The sequence below is a fragment of the Chelmon rostratus genome, chromosome 2 (genome assembly GCF_017976325.1).
Source record: "Chelmon rostratus isolate fCheRos1 chromosome 2, fCheRos1.pri, whole genome shotgun sequence".
NCBI classification, from domain to species: domain Eukaryota; kingdom Metazoa; phylum Chordata; class Actinopteri; order Chaetodontiformes; family Chaetodontidae; genus Chelmon; species Chelmon rostratus.
In genome coordinates, this window is record NC_055659.1 from 7,634,564 (window position 1) to 7,648,416 (window position 13,853).

At 42.4% G+C, this 13,853-nt stretch overlaps 1 protein-coding gene across 1 annotated transcript in view; it reads left to right on the forward strand.

The window, feature by feature from the left end:
- The window catches only part of LOC121612296 (plexin-A2-like), a 62,513-nt gene that overhangs the window by 20,471 nt on the left and 28,189 nt on the right, over nt 1-13,853 (forward strand). Inside the window, exons 4-8 of the mRNA XM_041945093.1 lie at nt 5,939-6,039; nt 8,965-9,088; nt 10,116-10,269; nt 10,800-10,896; nt 13,543-13,657. Of these exons, the coding sequence (XP_041801027.1) occupies nt 5,939-6,039; nt 8,965-9,088; nt 10,116-10,269; nt 10,800-10,896; nt 13,543-13,657 (591 nt within the window). The remainder of the gene's footprint in view (nt 1-5,938; nt 6,040-8,964; nt 9,089-10,115; nt 10,270-10,799; nt 10,897-13,542; nt 13,658-13,853) is intronic.

Below are 13,853 nucleotides of genomic sequence, written 5' to 3' on the forward strand. Positions count from 1 at the left end.
AATGTATTGAGCCGCAGTCACAGGACAGAGAGGCAAAGGGCATCGCGACAATTGCAGTTGTGTCAGTTATTTCAGAGGAGCTCCAAACTCTTTTCTGGGAGCTTGAACAGCAGTCTGAAACCTATAAATGCATCAAGTTTAAGAAAACAAGGGATGTCATCTGGACAGCGAGGGAGAATAGAGACAGTATTGTCTTCTAAAACAAATCAAGGCAGCTCTTCTTTCTGTGTGATAGACTGGAAGAGACGGGACATCACTTATTGATGAGCTCTGGTCGTTCAAGGAGAGACACATGCTTCCTTCAAGGAGATAGCCGGCTACTGTTTTCAGTCCGCCTCCAGTGACACATAATAACCGAGCAAAAACCAAACCCAGCCTGGCCGGGCATTTTCTCTCAATATTAGAACAGCTTTGGCTTTGTAGCCCTCAGGAGCTCGGAGCAGAGTAAAGCCTTCCTCTTTCTGTCTTCCTCTCCATCTTTGCTCAGCTTTCCCGTCAGACTTTCCCGCAGCTCGGGCGAGGAATCCCCCGGGGAGAGGGCTTCGCTCACAGATTTCCCACATTTCCAGCAGATCCCAGAGATGAGAGATTTTGTGATTCCTGGGAGCCAAACAATACAGGAATGATGTGGAATGAGGAGCGAGGCAGAGACAGATTTGGCTGAGATCAGCCGACCCTTGTGGAATAACAATGAGCCTTTCTGTCTCCTGCCGAGTGAAACACGCAGGGTTAGCATGATGATGAAGAGTGAGGAGAGAAAAGAGGGAATCAGTGCGTCTGTGTGGATATATGTGTTTGTGTGCGTCTCAGTCCGCACCGAAACATCATTTGGGAACCATTATTGATATGAAAAAAAAAAAATCTTCACAGCAGTTAATCTTTTTTTCTCACTGTGTGCCTTTAGTTTGATCATTTCTAAGAATAGAAATGCTCAGTATCCAAACACACAATAACCTCACTGAATGTCACTCGTCTGTCTGCGAAATGAAGGCTAAGGCTTTAAACCTTAGAGGAGGGGGGGGGGGACTGCTGCAGGGTTTTTCCAGGGCAATCTCTCAAAGTGCCACTCTGTGAAATGTAAAAATCATTGTTCGAAATCCCACCCTTCCACTTCTTTCTCTCCACCTCTGTCGGCCTGTCTGTCTTCCCTCTCTAACCTGTGCGTGAGTGATACTGTACAGCAGCCTTTTGTTTTTAATCTGTCGTACCTCCTCTCTGTCAGATAAGCACCCCCACCCCCATCCGTCACGTTCCAGATGTGCTCGTCTGAATGGATTTTAAACTGGATGTAATGCAGAATTACATAAATGTGGATATTGTCCCACACACACAGATCCTTGAACAGACAATGCTTTGATTTGTTTTGTTGTTCTTTTCTCAGTAGTTTCAGTCAAGTTTATCTTATATGGCTAACAGACAGAGTAGCAGACAATGATGTTCATGATCAGCATTTTTATCTGCTAGCTGCCTTGCTAATTAGTTTTAATGAACCCTGAATCCCAGCAGAAGGTGTTCAGGTGTTAATGGTTTGGTTCACAGGTATATACAATATACAAATAATCAACCTAACACCAATTTATGATCATATTTATTTGTTGCCTTTCATCCTAACAGAAATATCTGTTTTTTAAACCATATCTTAAATGTTTTAATGAATTCCTCTCTCTAAAATATTTCCATATAATCCAGAGAAATGTCTGGGAATAACTGCTATACAGCATGTGGCTTTGAGAAAACTGATGTAGGTAACTGCACCATAATACAGTCAAAAACTGAAGATTCCTTAAATGTCACATCTGTAGATTTCATGGCTTTGGCTGTGCAGTAAGTCAAAGCAGAACAAAAGAATTTAAATTAAACAGCAATCTGCGTTTTATGTGATCTAGCCTGTTAACACGTTAATCTTTAGTCAGCCAAGACATTTATTATCTGTACCACGATTTGTCTTAAGTTTAATTCATTTGTTTCACCGTGTTTCAGTTCCAAACACTGAAATAGTTTTTCAAATTTAAGAAAGTACTCATTAGTTTTTCTTCTTCTCTGGAATAAAAGCAGAAATAATGTTGTAATAAATCCTTCCAATTCTTACTTTCAATTTCGTTTAATTTCTGCTGAGTCCTAAAAGCACAAAATCCCTGGATATGACCTGATAACCAGCCATCACGTGAGACTAACGTGATGGCTGAGGATTTTCCAGAGCCAGACAGATGATATAGGGTGACAGTAATACAGAGGTCTAAAAGCGTGTGTGCTCGTCTGACAGCGTTCGTAAAGTTACAGTAAATCCGGATGAAAGTGTTAAAGTGATAGTGAGCTGGTGGGATGATAAGTTCCGAGCGTTAGTGTAAGGGCAGACCAGATGTTGTGAAAAGATAAAGATTTTGTAATTCCCAAAGCTGGAAAAGTGGACGTGATCATCTGTCCCAGCCATGATACCATGCTGAAACGCAGATTTCACCTCTCGGGGACGGGGGAGGCTTTTCATTGGCTTTCTGTGTTTGCTCTAAATGACCAGTTTCTCCTGAAGAAATTATCTCAGAGAAGACAAGACAAACAAAAAAGCTTGATGAGAAAAACGACATACTTCCTCTGGTCATGAATGATTTATGAGGCAGCACATTGAACATAAACTGCGGATGATCAGTCAGATTGATAGGGATGCACATACAGTAGCATGCGCATTAGACTGTGAAATGAGACTCATCTCCACAATATGAACGGTATTTTTCAATTTAAGTTCACAATGAAAAATCTAGATCAATCCTTGTGTATCATTACAGTTATGTGTATACACTGCGTATTATATGGCGAGTGTCATTGGGCTGGACACAGTAAAAATGAGACCTGCAATATATTAAAAGTCAATAGAGAGCCCAAGTCCTGACGTCACCTGCCGCTGTTTGCCAGCAGTAGTTTCTGTGGCTCGATGTGGTCTCTCATTCAGCATTTCTGTCATCTGTCTCTCCATAAGAGACGCTCTATTCTAACGTGTATTTATCTCTAATCTCGTCCACGCCAGTCAGCCGTGTACGTCTACTGTCTGCATTAGCGACTGTTTCTTGATTTAACCTGCGATGGCCCCAGAGCTCTGGGTCATTAGAGGCTGCTAATAACAAAAACACGGAATAAGTAATAAGATCATTTAAATCTCACCACCATTACATAGGCATGTGGAATGAGCTACACAACACGCAGGTAAGGAAAGCTCAGAAAGGTAAAGACAAAAAGCATTTAAATAAATACAAACAAGTCAGGGAAAGGAAGCATAAATAAAAAGCTTTTGAGACCAAAGATATATTACGATGAGTCTGCTGACCCATCCAGCTGAGGGTGAACATCCCATAGCCTCGAAGCCAGGAGAGCAAACGCTTGGCTTCTGAGGTTCTGATGGCCTGAGAGGCCTGGTGGACCTGTATGGGACCTGTATATGGTCATGTACAAAGGCTGTTCAGTAATTTGCCTTAATACAAATGCTACCCCTCTCATAGAGGATTCAAATCAACCCTAGTCTTTACAGCTGTGGTCTGTTATGCTCACTGTACTGCATGTCACGTAACCACAAGGTTCCCAGTTTGATTCTGGACGGGGTCTTCACGCGTTACATGGTTTACCCTCTTTCTACCCCACGTTTCCTACCTGTGCTTCAACTGTCGCTGATCAGTACAAGCAAAATACCAAAACAACATGAAAACAACATGACTACTGTACAACAACTGATAGACTGATGCTAATTCACACGCTAAGCCTCTGTGCTTTTTACACAAAGCCTAAGGAGAACCTAGTGTCTTTTGATCTTATTTGGATTCAACACCGTGCATCCCTGCTCAGGTCAGTTCCGCGATACAGATCAACTCTGATGTGCAGCGAGAGCTTCGCATTTGATTCTTAGCCGGGCAGCAGAAAGCAGAAGATCCATAGCGCTTCCCCCGTAAAGGTCACGCTGCCTAACGGCCACAGACCAACTTTGTTAGTTTAGACGAGCTCCCGTCCACAACAATTCATGGATTATTCCCACTGCGTCAGATATGGACTTGGACCCTCGGCCCCTCCCGCGCTACAAAATCATTTTGCTAATGGAATGCACCGAATGGGTCCTGAACTGCGGGAAAAAGGAGAGAAAGTTATTTCATAGGGAGCAGCAGATAATCCATTTTGCCAACACAGACCTGAGAGAGCACCCACTTATGCTATCAAGAGCACCGGAGACACTCTAATCCATAATCCACTCTTCATTTGTGATTGCTTACATCAGGAAATTGCTTGCATCATGCGGCCAGACCTCGAATAATAACAAAGTATAAAATAACTGGGCTCAAGATGCAGCTCCAACCTGGTTTTGTATGCAGGGGGTGTGCTGGCCGTGCAACAGCAGCGACTCTCAGAGCAGCTAATGGAGAGCTTATGCTTTGCCAGACGTTCATGGAAGTGAAAGTGTCAGCGGTAGCAGAGTGCGTGGTTGTCTTTCTTTTTGCTTGTGTGCGCCTCTGTATGTAAAAAAATGGCAGCATGAACCTAAACTGTGTGCTCACAGTTCAATTGCTATTACAGGAGTCCACAAATCGTCATGCTTTAGCAGTGCAAGGACAGCCTTTATCGAATGCAGTAAAGAAAAGTTAAATCAGAGTATTGGTGCAAAGCATGTGTCTCAAAGAGTTGGTGTCATTTCATGTGCTTTCTGACATCTGAGGAAAAAAACTGGGCAGAACCAGAAGGCTGCACGTTGCAAATATGCATCAGCAGCAAGAAGTAGAAAAAAATGTCTTGTTTTCCTCTGGGATATTCTACAGAGTGAGCTGTGATGAGGCTTCCATATATTGCAAAATAGACATCATGATGAAATGGTCTTTGGTCTCTCCTCATCAAAACTGCTTATTATTTCATCAGAATGTTTTGGTTGCTCGTCTTTGTTGGCTGCATTTCCACACCATGGCAACCATTCTAACTTTTGTCACACTAAACTTCAATCAGAAGAATGACATTTATTTAAAACCGTTAAAAACCAGAGGTCCTCTGCACAGAGGTGTCATTTATAATTGACTACAGAGTCTACAGAGACCTCCATGAGCAGAAAATGTTAAAATGAATGGCAAGTAGGGCAGCAACTATTATTTCCATTAATGATCAGTCTGCTGAAGATGACAATATTCTCAATTCATTTATCAATCATGTTTTCTAAGTCTGAAAAACAGAAAACCAAAAATATTCAGATTATTGATAATTTGAAACATGTTGTGAGTTGTTTCTTTTTACTTTAGAAACAAAGTGAGGACTGTTATTCATACTTAAAGTCTTATTCTAGACACATAAAATGAGATACTGATTTTGGGAACTGGTTGAATGTGGCAGGACAGATAATTAAATCTCCACTGTACAACTAACTACCATGTTATCATCTATCAATCGGGTAGAAGTGATCACCACAATACTTCAATCAAAACCTGGATTCAGATCCATTTAACAGATCTCATCATTATGTATCTATGTATGCACGAGAATCTGTGAAATGCCAAATGTTTGTCTTTTCCTTTAAGACTGTATGGAGTGTCCTTGCCTTATAGTCACATCAAGACCTTTGTTGAATGTCACACACTGTCTCTCTCTTCCTGTCTGTGTCTCCACTGTAGATTATACAGCGAAGGCAAAAATGCCCCAAAAATTATCTTAAAGTTTAAGATTGTATGATATGGATCGACGTGCACGACAAAAAGGACCAGAACAGGCTTCAATTTCTCGAATGTGATGTAAAGTCCATAAGTTTACACACACCAAACGGCCGAAAGCTGCTGTTGATATGATATTCAAAGAGAGAGCAGTGTAGTTTTTATTCTCGTTCTGAAAACCTTTTTGCACTGTGTGTTTTTGAATAATTTACCTGTGCATCTTTCCTGAACGTGTGCTACTCCACACTTTAACCCTCCCTGTCATTCCTCTGCTCTAGGTGGCTCAGGTCCCTGTGGAGGCCTGTGAGCAGTATGGTACATGTGCTGAGTGTCTGAGCTCTGGTGACCCCCACTGTGGCTGGTGTGTCCTGTATAACATGTGAGTCCGTTTCCTTTATTTTCTCTCTCACACACACACATACACACACTACAGCCCAGGGATTAAAACCGCAACATTACTGTTTACCAAACAGCTCGTAGAAAAGCTAGAAATAAGCATGTGGTCATATGATTTGTGCAGTTTAATATAGCAGACTTATTGTGCTCCCTTGAGTTCACCATTAACAACAGCTGGTGGGACAAACAGAAAACCAGGAAGTGGTTGTTGGCCAGTGTGATCCCTGTTAAATAGCACTATTTAGGACAGCAGAAACTGCATGCCCACCAGATTTTATTGTCTGTCAGGCGGGAGGTGGTGGAGGAGGGAAGGATTAGCCTGTGAGTCGCAGCGGGTGTACAAGCTGCACCTCTGCGTACCCGGGGAACATTTTGGACCTGACGGAGCAAGCTTATCTCTTCCATCTTAATTATCTGACCCCCAGGTTAGCTTGCATAATACCTCGATATGGAGCAAAGGGGATTCGGGAGATTAAAACCCTGTGTTTCTGAACCAGCTGCTGTGTTTGAAGCTGACCTCAGCCGGGGATTTACCCCTGCCTCATCATCTGACGTCTGAATTTCAGCTAGCAATATCTTGATGATGATAAGCTTTATTTAAATTGCAGCTCTCAGTGTTGTCAAGTCATCAGCGAAGTGAGAGGGAAAAGTAATGTTTTGTTTTAATCTAAATTACCTCATTAAACTGTTGTTTTTCCTTTTTTCCTGAGTGCTGACTTTGTCTGCAAGTCCCATTATGCTGTTTATTTAAATTAATGCCTTACGCTTATCAGTGAATGGATAGGCTGCTGTTCCCTCAAGTAACCCAAAGTGAATCATGATCCCTCACACTGCAGAATGAGGCTACTTTATTTTTTCTCTCTATTAAATCCAGATTGGGGTCTTTTTCTAGCCTCTGAATGACTCTCACAGAGTGCCATGCAGACCTCTTTCAGGCTCTCACTTTCCCACCCCTGGCACGGTGCACCAAAGCACCTATCTGACAGAGTGCGTGGGGGGGCGTAACTGAACATGTACAAAGCCTGAAGGAAAAGGGAACAAATGGCTCCATCAGACAAAACACAGGGAATAAAAGAGATGAGAGATGAAAGGCATCCTCTTTTTTTGGAGGCACTTCAGCTTATGAGCGGTCAGAGGGTGACTGTCTATACTCCTGTGGCTCCGGTCCGCCCCAAGGAGCCGAGCCAGCCGCAGCTGTCACGCCGTTTCCATTCTGCCTTTATATTGTGCTGTAATTACAGCAGAGGCCTCCGTGCTCTTTGAGCTCTCTCAGGAGGTGCCACCCCCTCAACAGCATCTGAGAGTGTATTAAGTACTATCTCCCTTCGCTGTGCGCATTACACATTTAAAAGAAAGAGATGACGGTGGTACAGCCAAAATACTCTCTCTGAGTTTGCCATTACAATTTAACACTACAGCTGAGAAGCTCTTGTTCTTTTTAAATCAGTGTTCATGCTTAAAAACAGCCGCCTGTTACTATCAGAGCCTGCAGAGACCGAACTCCTATCACACCTCTTTCAAAGAAATCAGTATCAGTAAAAGCACATTAAAACGTTTCTCACCAACAAATCCCTGTTTCTAAAACTGAACAAATTGCTGAAAGTTTTAACATCCTTTCTATCCTTTGTCATAACTTTGTCATTTCTCTCTTACAAGATTATTCTAAGGTCGTATATGGTGTCGACCCTTTCACTTCTTACTTTTAATTGCCTATTGGGATCGAGGAGTTGAAGCTTATTCGACTGACGCACTCAGTGTAATTTTCAATCTGCATAAAAAATGCAAAAGTAATGATTCAACATGTGCTCATACCAAAACGACTGAATAGGTTGAATGCCAGTGATTCCCAAAATGACATTTATGACTGCTGGAGAGTAGCAGCAGCAGGTGTACTGGACCGTCGTCGTCGTACTGGAACTTCATTGTCATGTGATTAAAGTGGTGAAACCGTCAAGTTGTGCAATGGTTGCAGGTTGGGTAGGTTTAGGCAAAACTACTTGGTTAGGTAAGGTTTGAGAAAAGATCATGGTTTGTCTCAAAATAGTATGTTACGTACATGATGTAAGCTAAGTACATTACATAAGTAAAAATAAGTCAACGTTTAGTTTCACATGGGACGTGAACAGCGATCTCATTGGTGATAAGACCATATTTTATAATATGATTCAGGGAACAGTTATGGATGACTCCTCAACTTTGAATCAAACATGGTGTTCGCTGTTAGCTTTATTTGCATGCTGTTTATTGAACGAGACTGTCTGCAGCCATGCTAGCAGCCGGCAGTACTCAGGCACAGTGCTGCTTCGTGCTAAATGCTAATGTAAGCAGATTAACATGCTCAGGACAATGCTAACAAGCTGATGTTTTGCAGATGTAATGTTAAGTGCATTCACCATCTTGATTTAGCTTTAGCATGCTAACACTTGCTAATCAGCACTATGCACATACAAGTACAGCTGAGGCTGATGGGAATGTCATTAAGTTCGCACGAAGTCAGTCATAAATCCTAGTTTTGGACTAACTGAAATATTGACTTGATGATGATGCTATATGAAAAGTCAGGTGATCACCAAAATGGTTAAAACTCATCCTGAGACAGTGCTAAATTTCCCTGCAATCTATTTAATAGCTGTCGAGACATTTCACTAAAAACTACTAATGTGAGCCTCATGGTGGCACCAAAGGGAAAGGCACAGGGTCACCAGTCAGTCAGTGGGATTTATCCTCTGGGCACCATGAATGTCTGTAACAAAGTTCATGGCAATACATCTAGAAATTCTAGAAAGATCTTTCAGTCTGGATCGAGGTGATGGACCGACAGACCAGAGAGTTTGCTGGCTGTAATTCATTATTAAACTCACTGCACTATTTAATGCATTTTTAATTATGAGTCCCTCTCGCTCTACAGGTGCTCGAGGAGGGATCGTTGTCAGAGGGCGGAGGAGACCTTCCGTTTCGCCACTGACATTGACCGCTGCGTGAAGGTTATCGCTCACCCGGACAGCATTGCTGTGTCAGCACATAGTGTCCCCGTGAGTGTGCTTATCATCCCACCAATCACTGCTCTGTCACTTTACTCACAATGCCGATGTTTATGAGCAATCGCTGAGAGTAGCCTTGTACAGCCACGTGAACAGTAGGTATAAGCCGGGTCTAGAAAATTACTTTTGTGAGAGCTGCAGGGAGAGAGAGAGAAGGGCGATTCTCCCTGAATGGAGTCCGCTCTATTTGTTTTGGTTTGAACACGTGGACTGTGGGATGAGGGACAAATATGAAAAAAAAAACTAGGTGAGAGTTGTTTTTGTGTCTACATCTCTGATGCATTTGCCACAAGGTTGATTAAATTTCCAAAAAGATTAATTCAGTCGCAGCAGAGGATTTTAAGGGAATAGCTTGGCATTTTTGGGAAATGCACTTGCTTCCTTCCTAAAACTTACATGAGCGCATTAATATCACTTTCATATCTGTCTTTTAAATATGTAGCTGGAGCCAGCAGCAAGCTAGCTCTGGCACAAAGACTTCAAACAGGGGAGGCAGGTAGCCAGTCCAACTGTAACAAACCCTGCCTACCAGCACCCCTTAAGATCATGAATTAAGATTGTATATCATTTACTCCGCACCAAAACAAAAGGGTAAAAACAACAAATTACGGTTTTACAGGGAGGTTATGTGTGGGACTATTTCCTGGCTGGAAGTAGTAAATTCCTGGGGTCTATTTTGTGGCTTTTACAGTTCGGACTTAAGACTGAACTTAAGAGGTGCTGAAAGGCAGATGCTGTTTCCTTGGGAAAGAGCCGGGCTAGTTGTTTTTCCCTGTTTCCAGTCTTGGAAAAGGGAGTACTGAGCTAACCATTTCCTGGCTCCAGCTTCATATTTAGCACACAGATAGATCCCAAAATGTGGAATTATTCCTTTAACTCAGTCAGTTAGTAAAACATACAATAAAATGTGTTATGTTTAACTGCCAAAGCGCAGTCGCAGTATTCACCATGGTGCCAACACACCAGGCCAGTCTCTAGTACAGTCACAGTAAATCTTGTCTCCCTCCTTTTCTTTTAGCTTCTGCTGGAGGTGAATAATGTTCCAGACCTTTCTGCTGGAATCACCTGTTCATTTGGCCAGCAAGCCCAAGTGGAGGGTCACGTCAACGGGAACAGGGTTATGTGTCTGTCCCCGGCCGGGAAGGAGGTCCCTCAGATACCAGAGGGACAAGGTGAGCTCAGACATCATGAATACATCTGAACATACAGACGGAGGGCGATGCCAATGTCAGGTGAAAAACTTAAAACATCAATATTCCAGACACAAAAAAAAACAGCCTCCTTTTCAGATTGACCACCTTGCATTTTTTTGTTTATCCAAAGAGTTTGTTATGTACCAAGGAGCAGTAGAATTTTCTCAGAGCATATACAGTAATCCGTCAATTGAAGTTTCTGACTGAAGCTTTTCTCACGACAACAGCAATATGCCCTTGCAGAGACGCAGACACCAGGTGGCTCTTTACAGAAGTGTGATAAAAGTATTAACATTTTTTTTTCTCATTTTGACCTCCGCTTTTCACTCATTGTTTTCTTTCTCTCACACATCCTTTTCGTCTCTCTCTCTCTCTCACCCCTTTTTCACACTGTCCTCTCTCCCTCTCTCTCTCTCACATATTGTTCATTCCCTCTCTGCGTCCCTCCCCTCATTATGCTCCCTCTGTCACCCCCCCCCCCCCGCCCCCCCCCCCCCTCACACTCTCAGACTGGGCTGGCGTCGAGCTTCGTCTCAACTCAAAGGAGACCGGTCAAATGGTCGCCAGCACCGAGGTGAAGTTCTACAACTGCAGCACGCATAAAACGTGAGTCCAGCTGTTATACCCCACACACACACCCCTCCCGCCCCCCCACCTTTGATTTGTTCATTAGATGGAAGAGCACAACTTAATTTAGGCCAATGATGTACTGATGCTCACAACTCCACTTAAGATGGGGCTGTTAGATAACCTCTGAGTTCAATTTACCTGTCAGGTTTCATTTAAATCAACATGATGCATTTGCCGTGGCCAGTTTGTTCCGACTTTTCTTAAACTGGCAGTTTACGGGCTCATTGCTTACATCTTTAAATACAAATAACTACCAATTTTCTGTCAGTCGTTCCCAATGATCACTTTTTTGCATGCACTAAAATTTTGCAAAGCACATGTGCTCTTTTTATGCAACGCCTTGTACATATTCACACCTGGAAACTGCCTATTAATCAAGCAGCTTTACTGGTGCAGCTGAATATGCTTCGCTGTAGGCCAGCAGTCCCAAAGGACCCCTAAATAGATAAGCATTAGACGCGCACACACACCCCTTTTGACTTGACTTTGTCCTGAGGGGCCCTGCCAGAGAATTGTGTTTGTAGAAAGATATGAGACATAAGACATTTCAGATTTTTAGCCTTGCTCTGGTGCCTTGAGGGTAGATAAAATAAATTAAAGGGGGCTTTATTTAAATGCTCATCTGTTTTACCCTGCCAATATAAGCTTCCTGACTGGGCAGGGAAGCTGCTTTGATTTTGAGCCATTATGCAAATGTCAACAGTATTTACCGTTACAGTAAACTATGGCAAGAGTGTTTCTCTCTGAATATCAATTACAAGCACTGCTACAAAGGTGGATCTTATTAGGATGAATGCCAATTGGTAGCGTTTGTCAGCTTTAAATGAAGCAACTTTAGGAGTTTTTAGCAACATAACACAGTTAACAATGCTCCAGAAAGGCCAAATCACACAATGCTGCTTCAAAGTCATGAAATGTTCATTTTATTTTGTCCACTCTCTGTGAGCGGTGCAGTAATAGTTGAGAGAGAGAAAGTTGTATTCCTTTCTTTTATGAAGTGTCACTGAGATTTGAACTGTCAGCTGTACACGCACACTTCACTAACCTTTAACTGTGCCATGAATAATACTGAACCATGAGCACAGGAAAAAAAGCTGGATTCAGGGATATACAAAAAGTTCACTCGAGGAAGGAACAGGGAACACATGACTGATGGTGTACTCGAAGCCAAACCCTGGAAATTAGCCCACAGTGGAAACACATGCCACCTATTCAAAATGCTCTTTGACTGCGACATGAATGCCCCAATATAACCATATTAAGCCATTAGAGAAACAGTCGGAAGCTCATCACATCCGCCCCACACCAATACGGCCTCCATTAGCTGCGGAGTGACCCTGCGAACTCCTGTGATTAATATTTCAGACCAAACACACTCCTAACCCAGCACCTCTTCCTCCACCTCCCCCACTACCACCATCACCTCAGCATCACATCACCCTCCATAATTAATTATCCAGTGTTTGCAGCTCCCTGCCAGTCTGGTTCTATTAATACCCAACCCCCCAAATTTCTTTCTCACTCACATACACACAAGCACACGTTTTTATGTCCATACTGGCCCTGGGCAGCTAATTAATATCAAAATTTAATGCTGCTGCTACATTTATTGGCATTTGTAACTTGCAAGGAGCTACAGTAGTAGGCAGCAGTATTGGACTGCTGCCTGTGGATTCATCTTATTGCATGTCCAAATTCAGGAGATCAGACTTGGATAGTGCTTGGACCTGTTTTCTGCACAGGGGTGCACCTCTATTATAGACAGCAAAAGTTACCCCCCACAGGAAAATAGGATATGTTCAATTTTCAGCTCTCCAATTGCTCTGTTTGGGATACCAACAGCTGTGCATGACCCATCTATATCCTCTCATTTGTTTACCTCTTAGTTCTCCAGTTGTATCACAATCCATGTTTGTTGAACGAAATGTGATTAAATCCAGTACAACAGGGTTATTTGAGCACAACTTTAATCTACAACTGGCCGTTGGCTGCAGTGACTGAATCTGAGCCAAAGATGTTGTGCAATTCTACCCATCGAATATTCAGTTGCCACTTTCATTCCAGATTTTGCATTTAATTTGGTTGGATGGGTGTTTTAAAAATGTACTGTTTTCATTACAGCGAAAAATCTGAAAAAAGCACAGTTCTGTAAAAAAAAAAAAAAACCCTCAATGAATTATGAAATGAAAAGCTGAACACGGACAAACAGTGTTCTTTTTAGATATATTACATCTCTTTATATAACACTTACAACTGCTTTAAGTGACAGAGACATCTGAATAGTTGCTCTCCTGCCAAGACTTCATGCTTAAAGTCATTTATTGTCATCTGCGACAAAAAGGCTATCATCCATGCTGTTTTTGCATAGAAACTGGGGACATCTGATCTTTCCATGAAACACACTGACAAGATAAATTCAGCAGAAAGCTATAATCCTTTATCAGTCTCCCCTTTTCAATCCTCTTCACCCAGGAGAGGAAGATGTGGATGATGGGCAGGAAATAAAGAGGGATTCATCGTTTAGTTTTTTGTACATTCTCTGTAAATGCAGGGCAAGTCAGTATACAGGATGTATTATTAAAATGTCGCAGTATGTAGTAATGCGTTCATTTCGTCCTGCAGGTGTCTGTCCTGTGTAAACAGCACGTTTCGATGCCACTGGTGTAAATACCGCAACCTGTGCACCCACGACCCCAGCAGCTGTTCTTTCCAGGAGGGCAGAGTCAACGCCTCAGAGGTATTATACATTCATGTGAGCTACCGTTTCATTAGCTGATTAAAGTGCAGCTTTCAAGCACATAATTTATCTGTTCGTGTGTGACACTTTTACCTTGAAGGCACAATCCATGATTTAAGTGTAAAAATACAGCTTTACTACAGAGACTCAACTAGTTTACAGCCACGTGAGCAGCTCCATGAGGCTGTATTGAGGC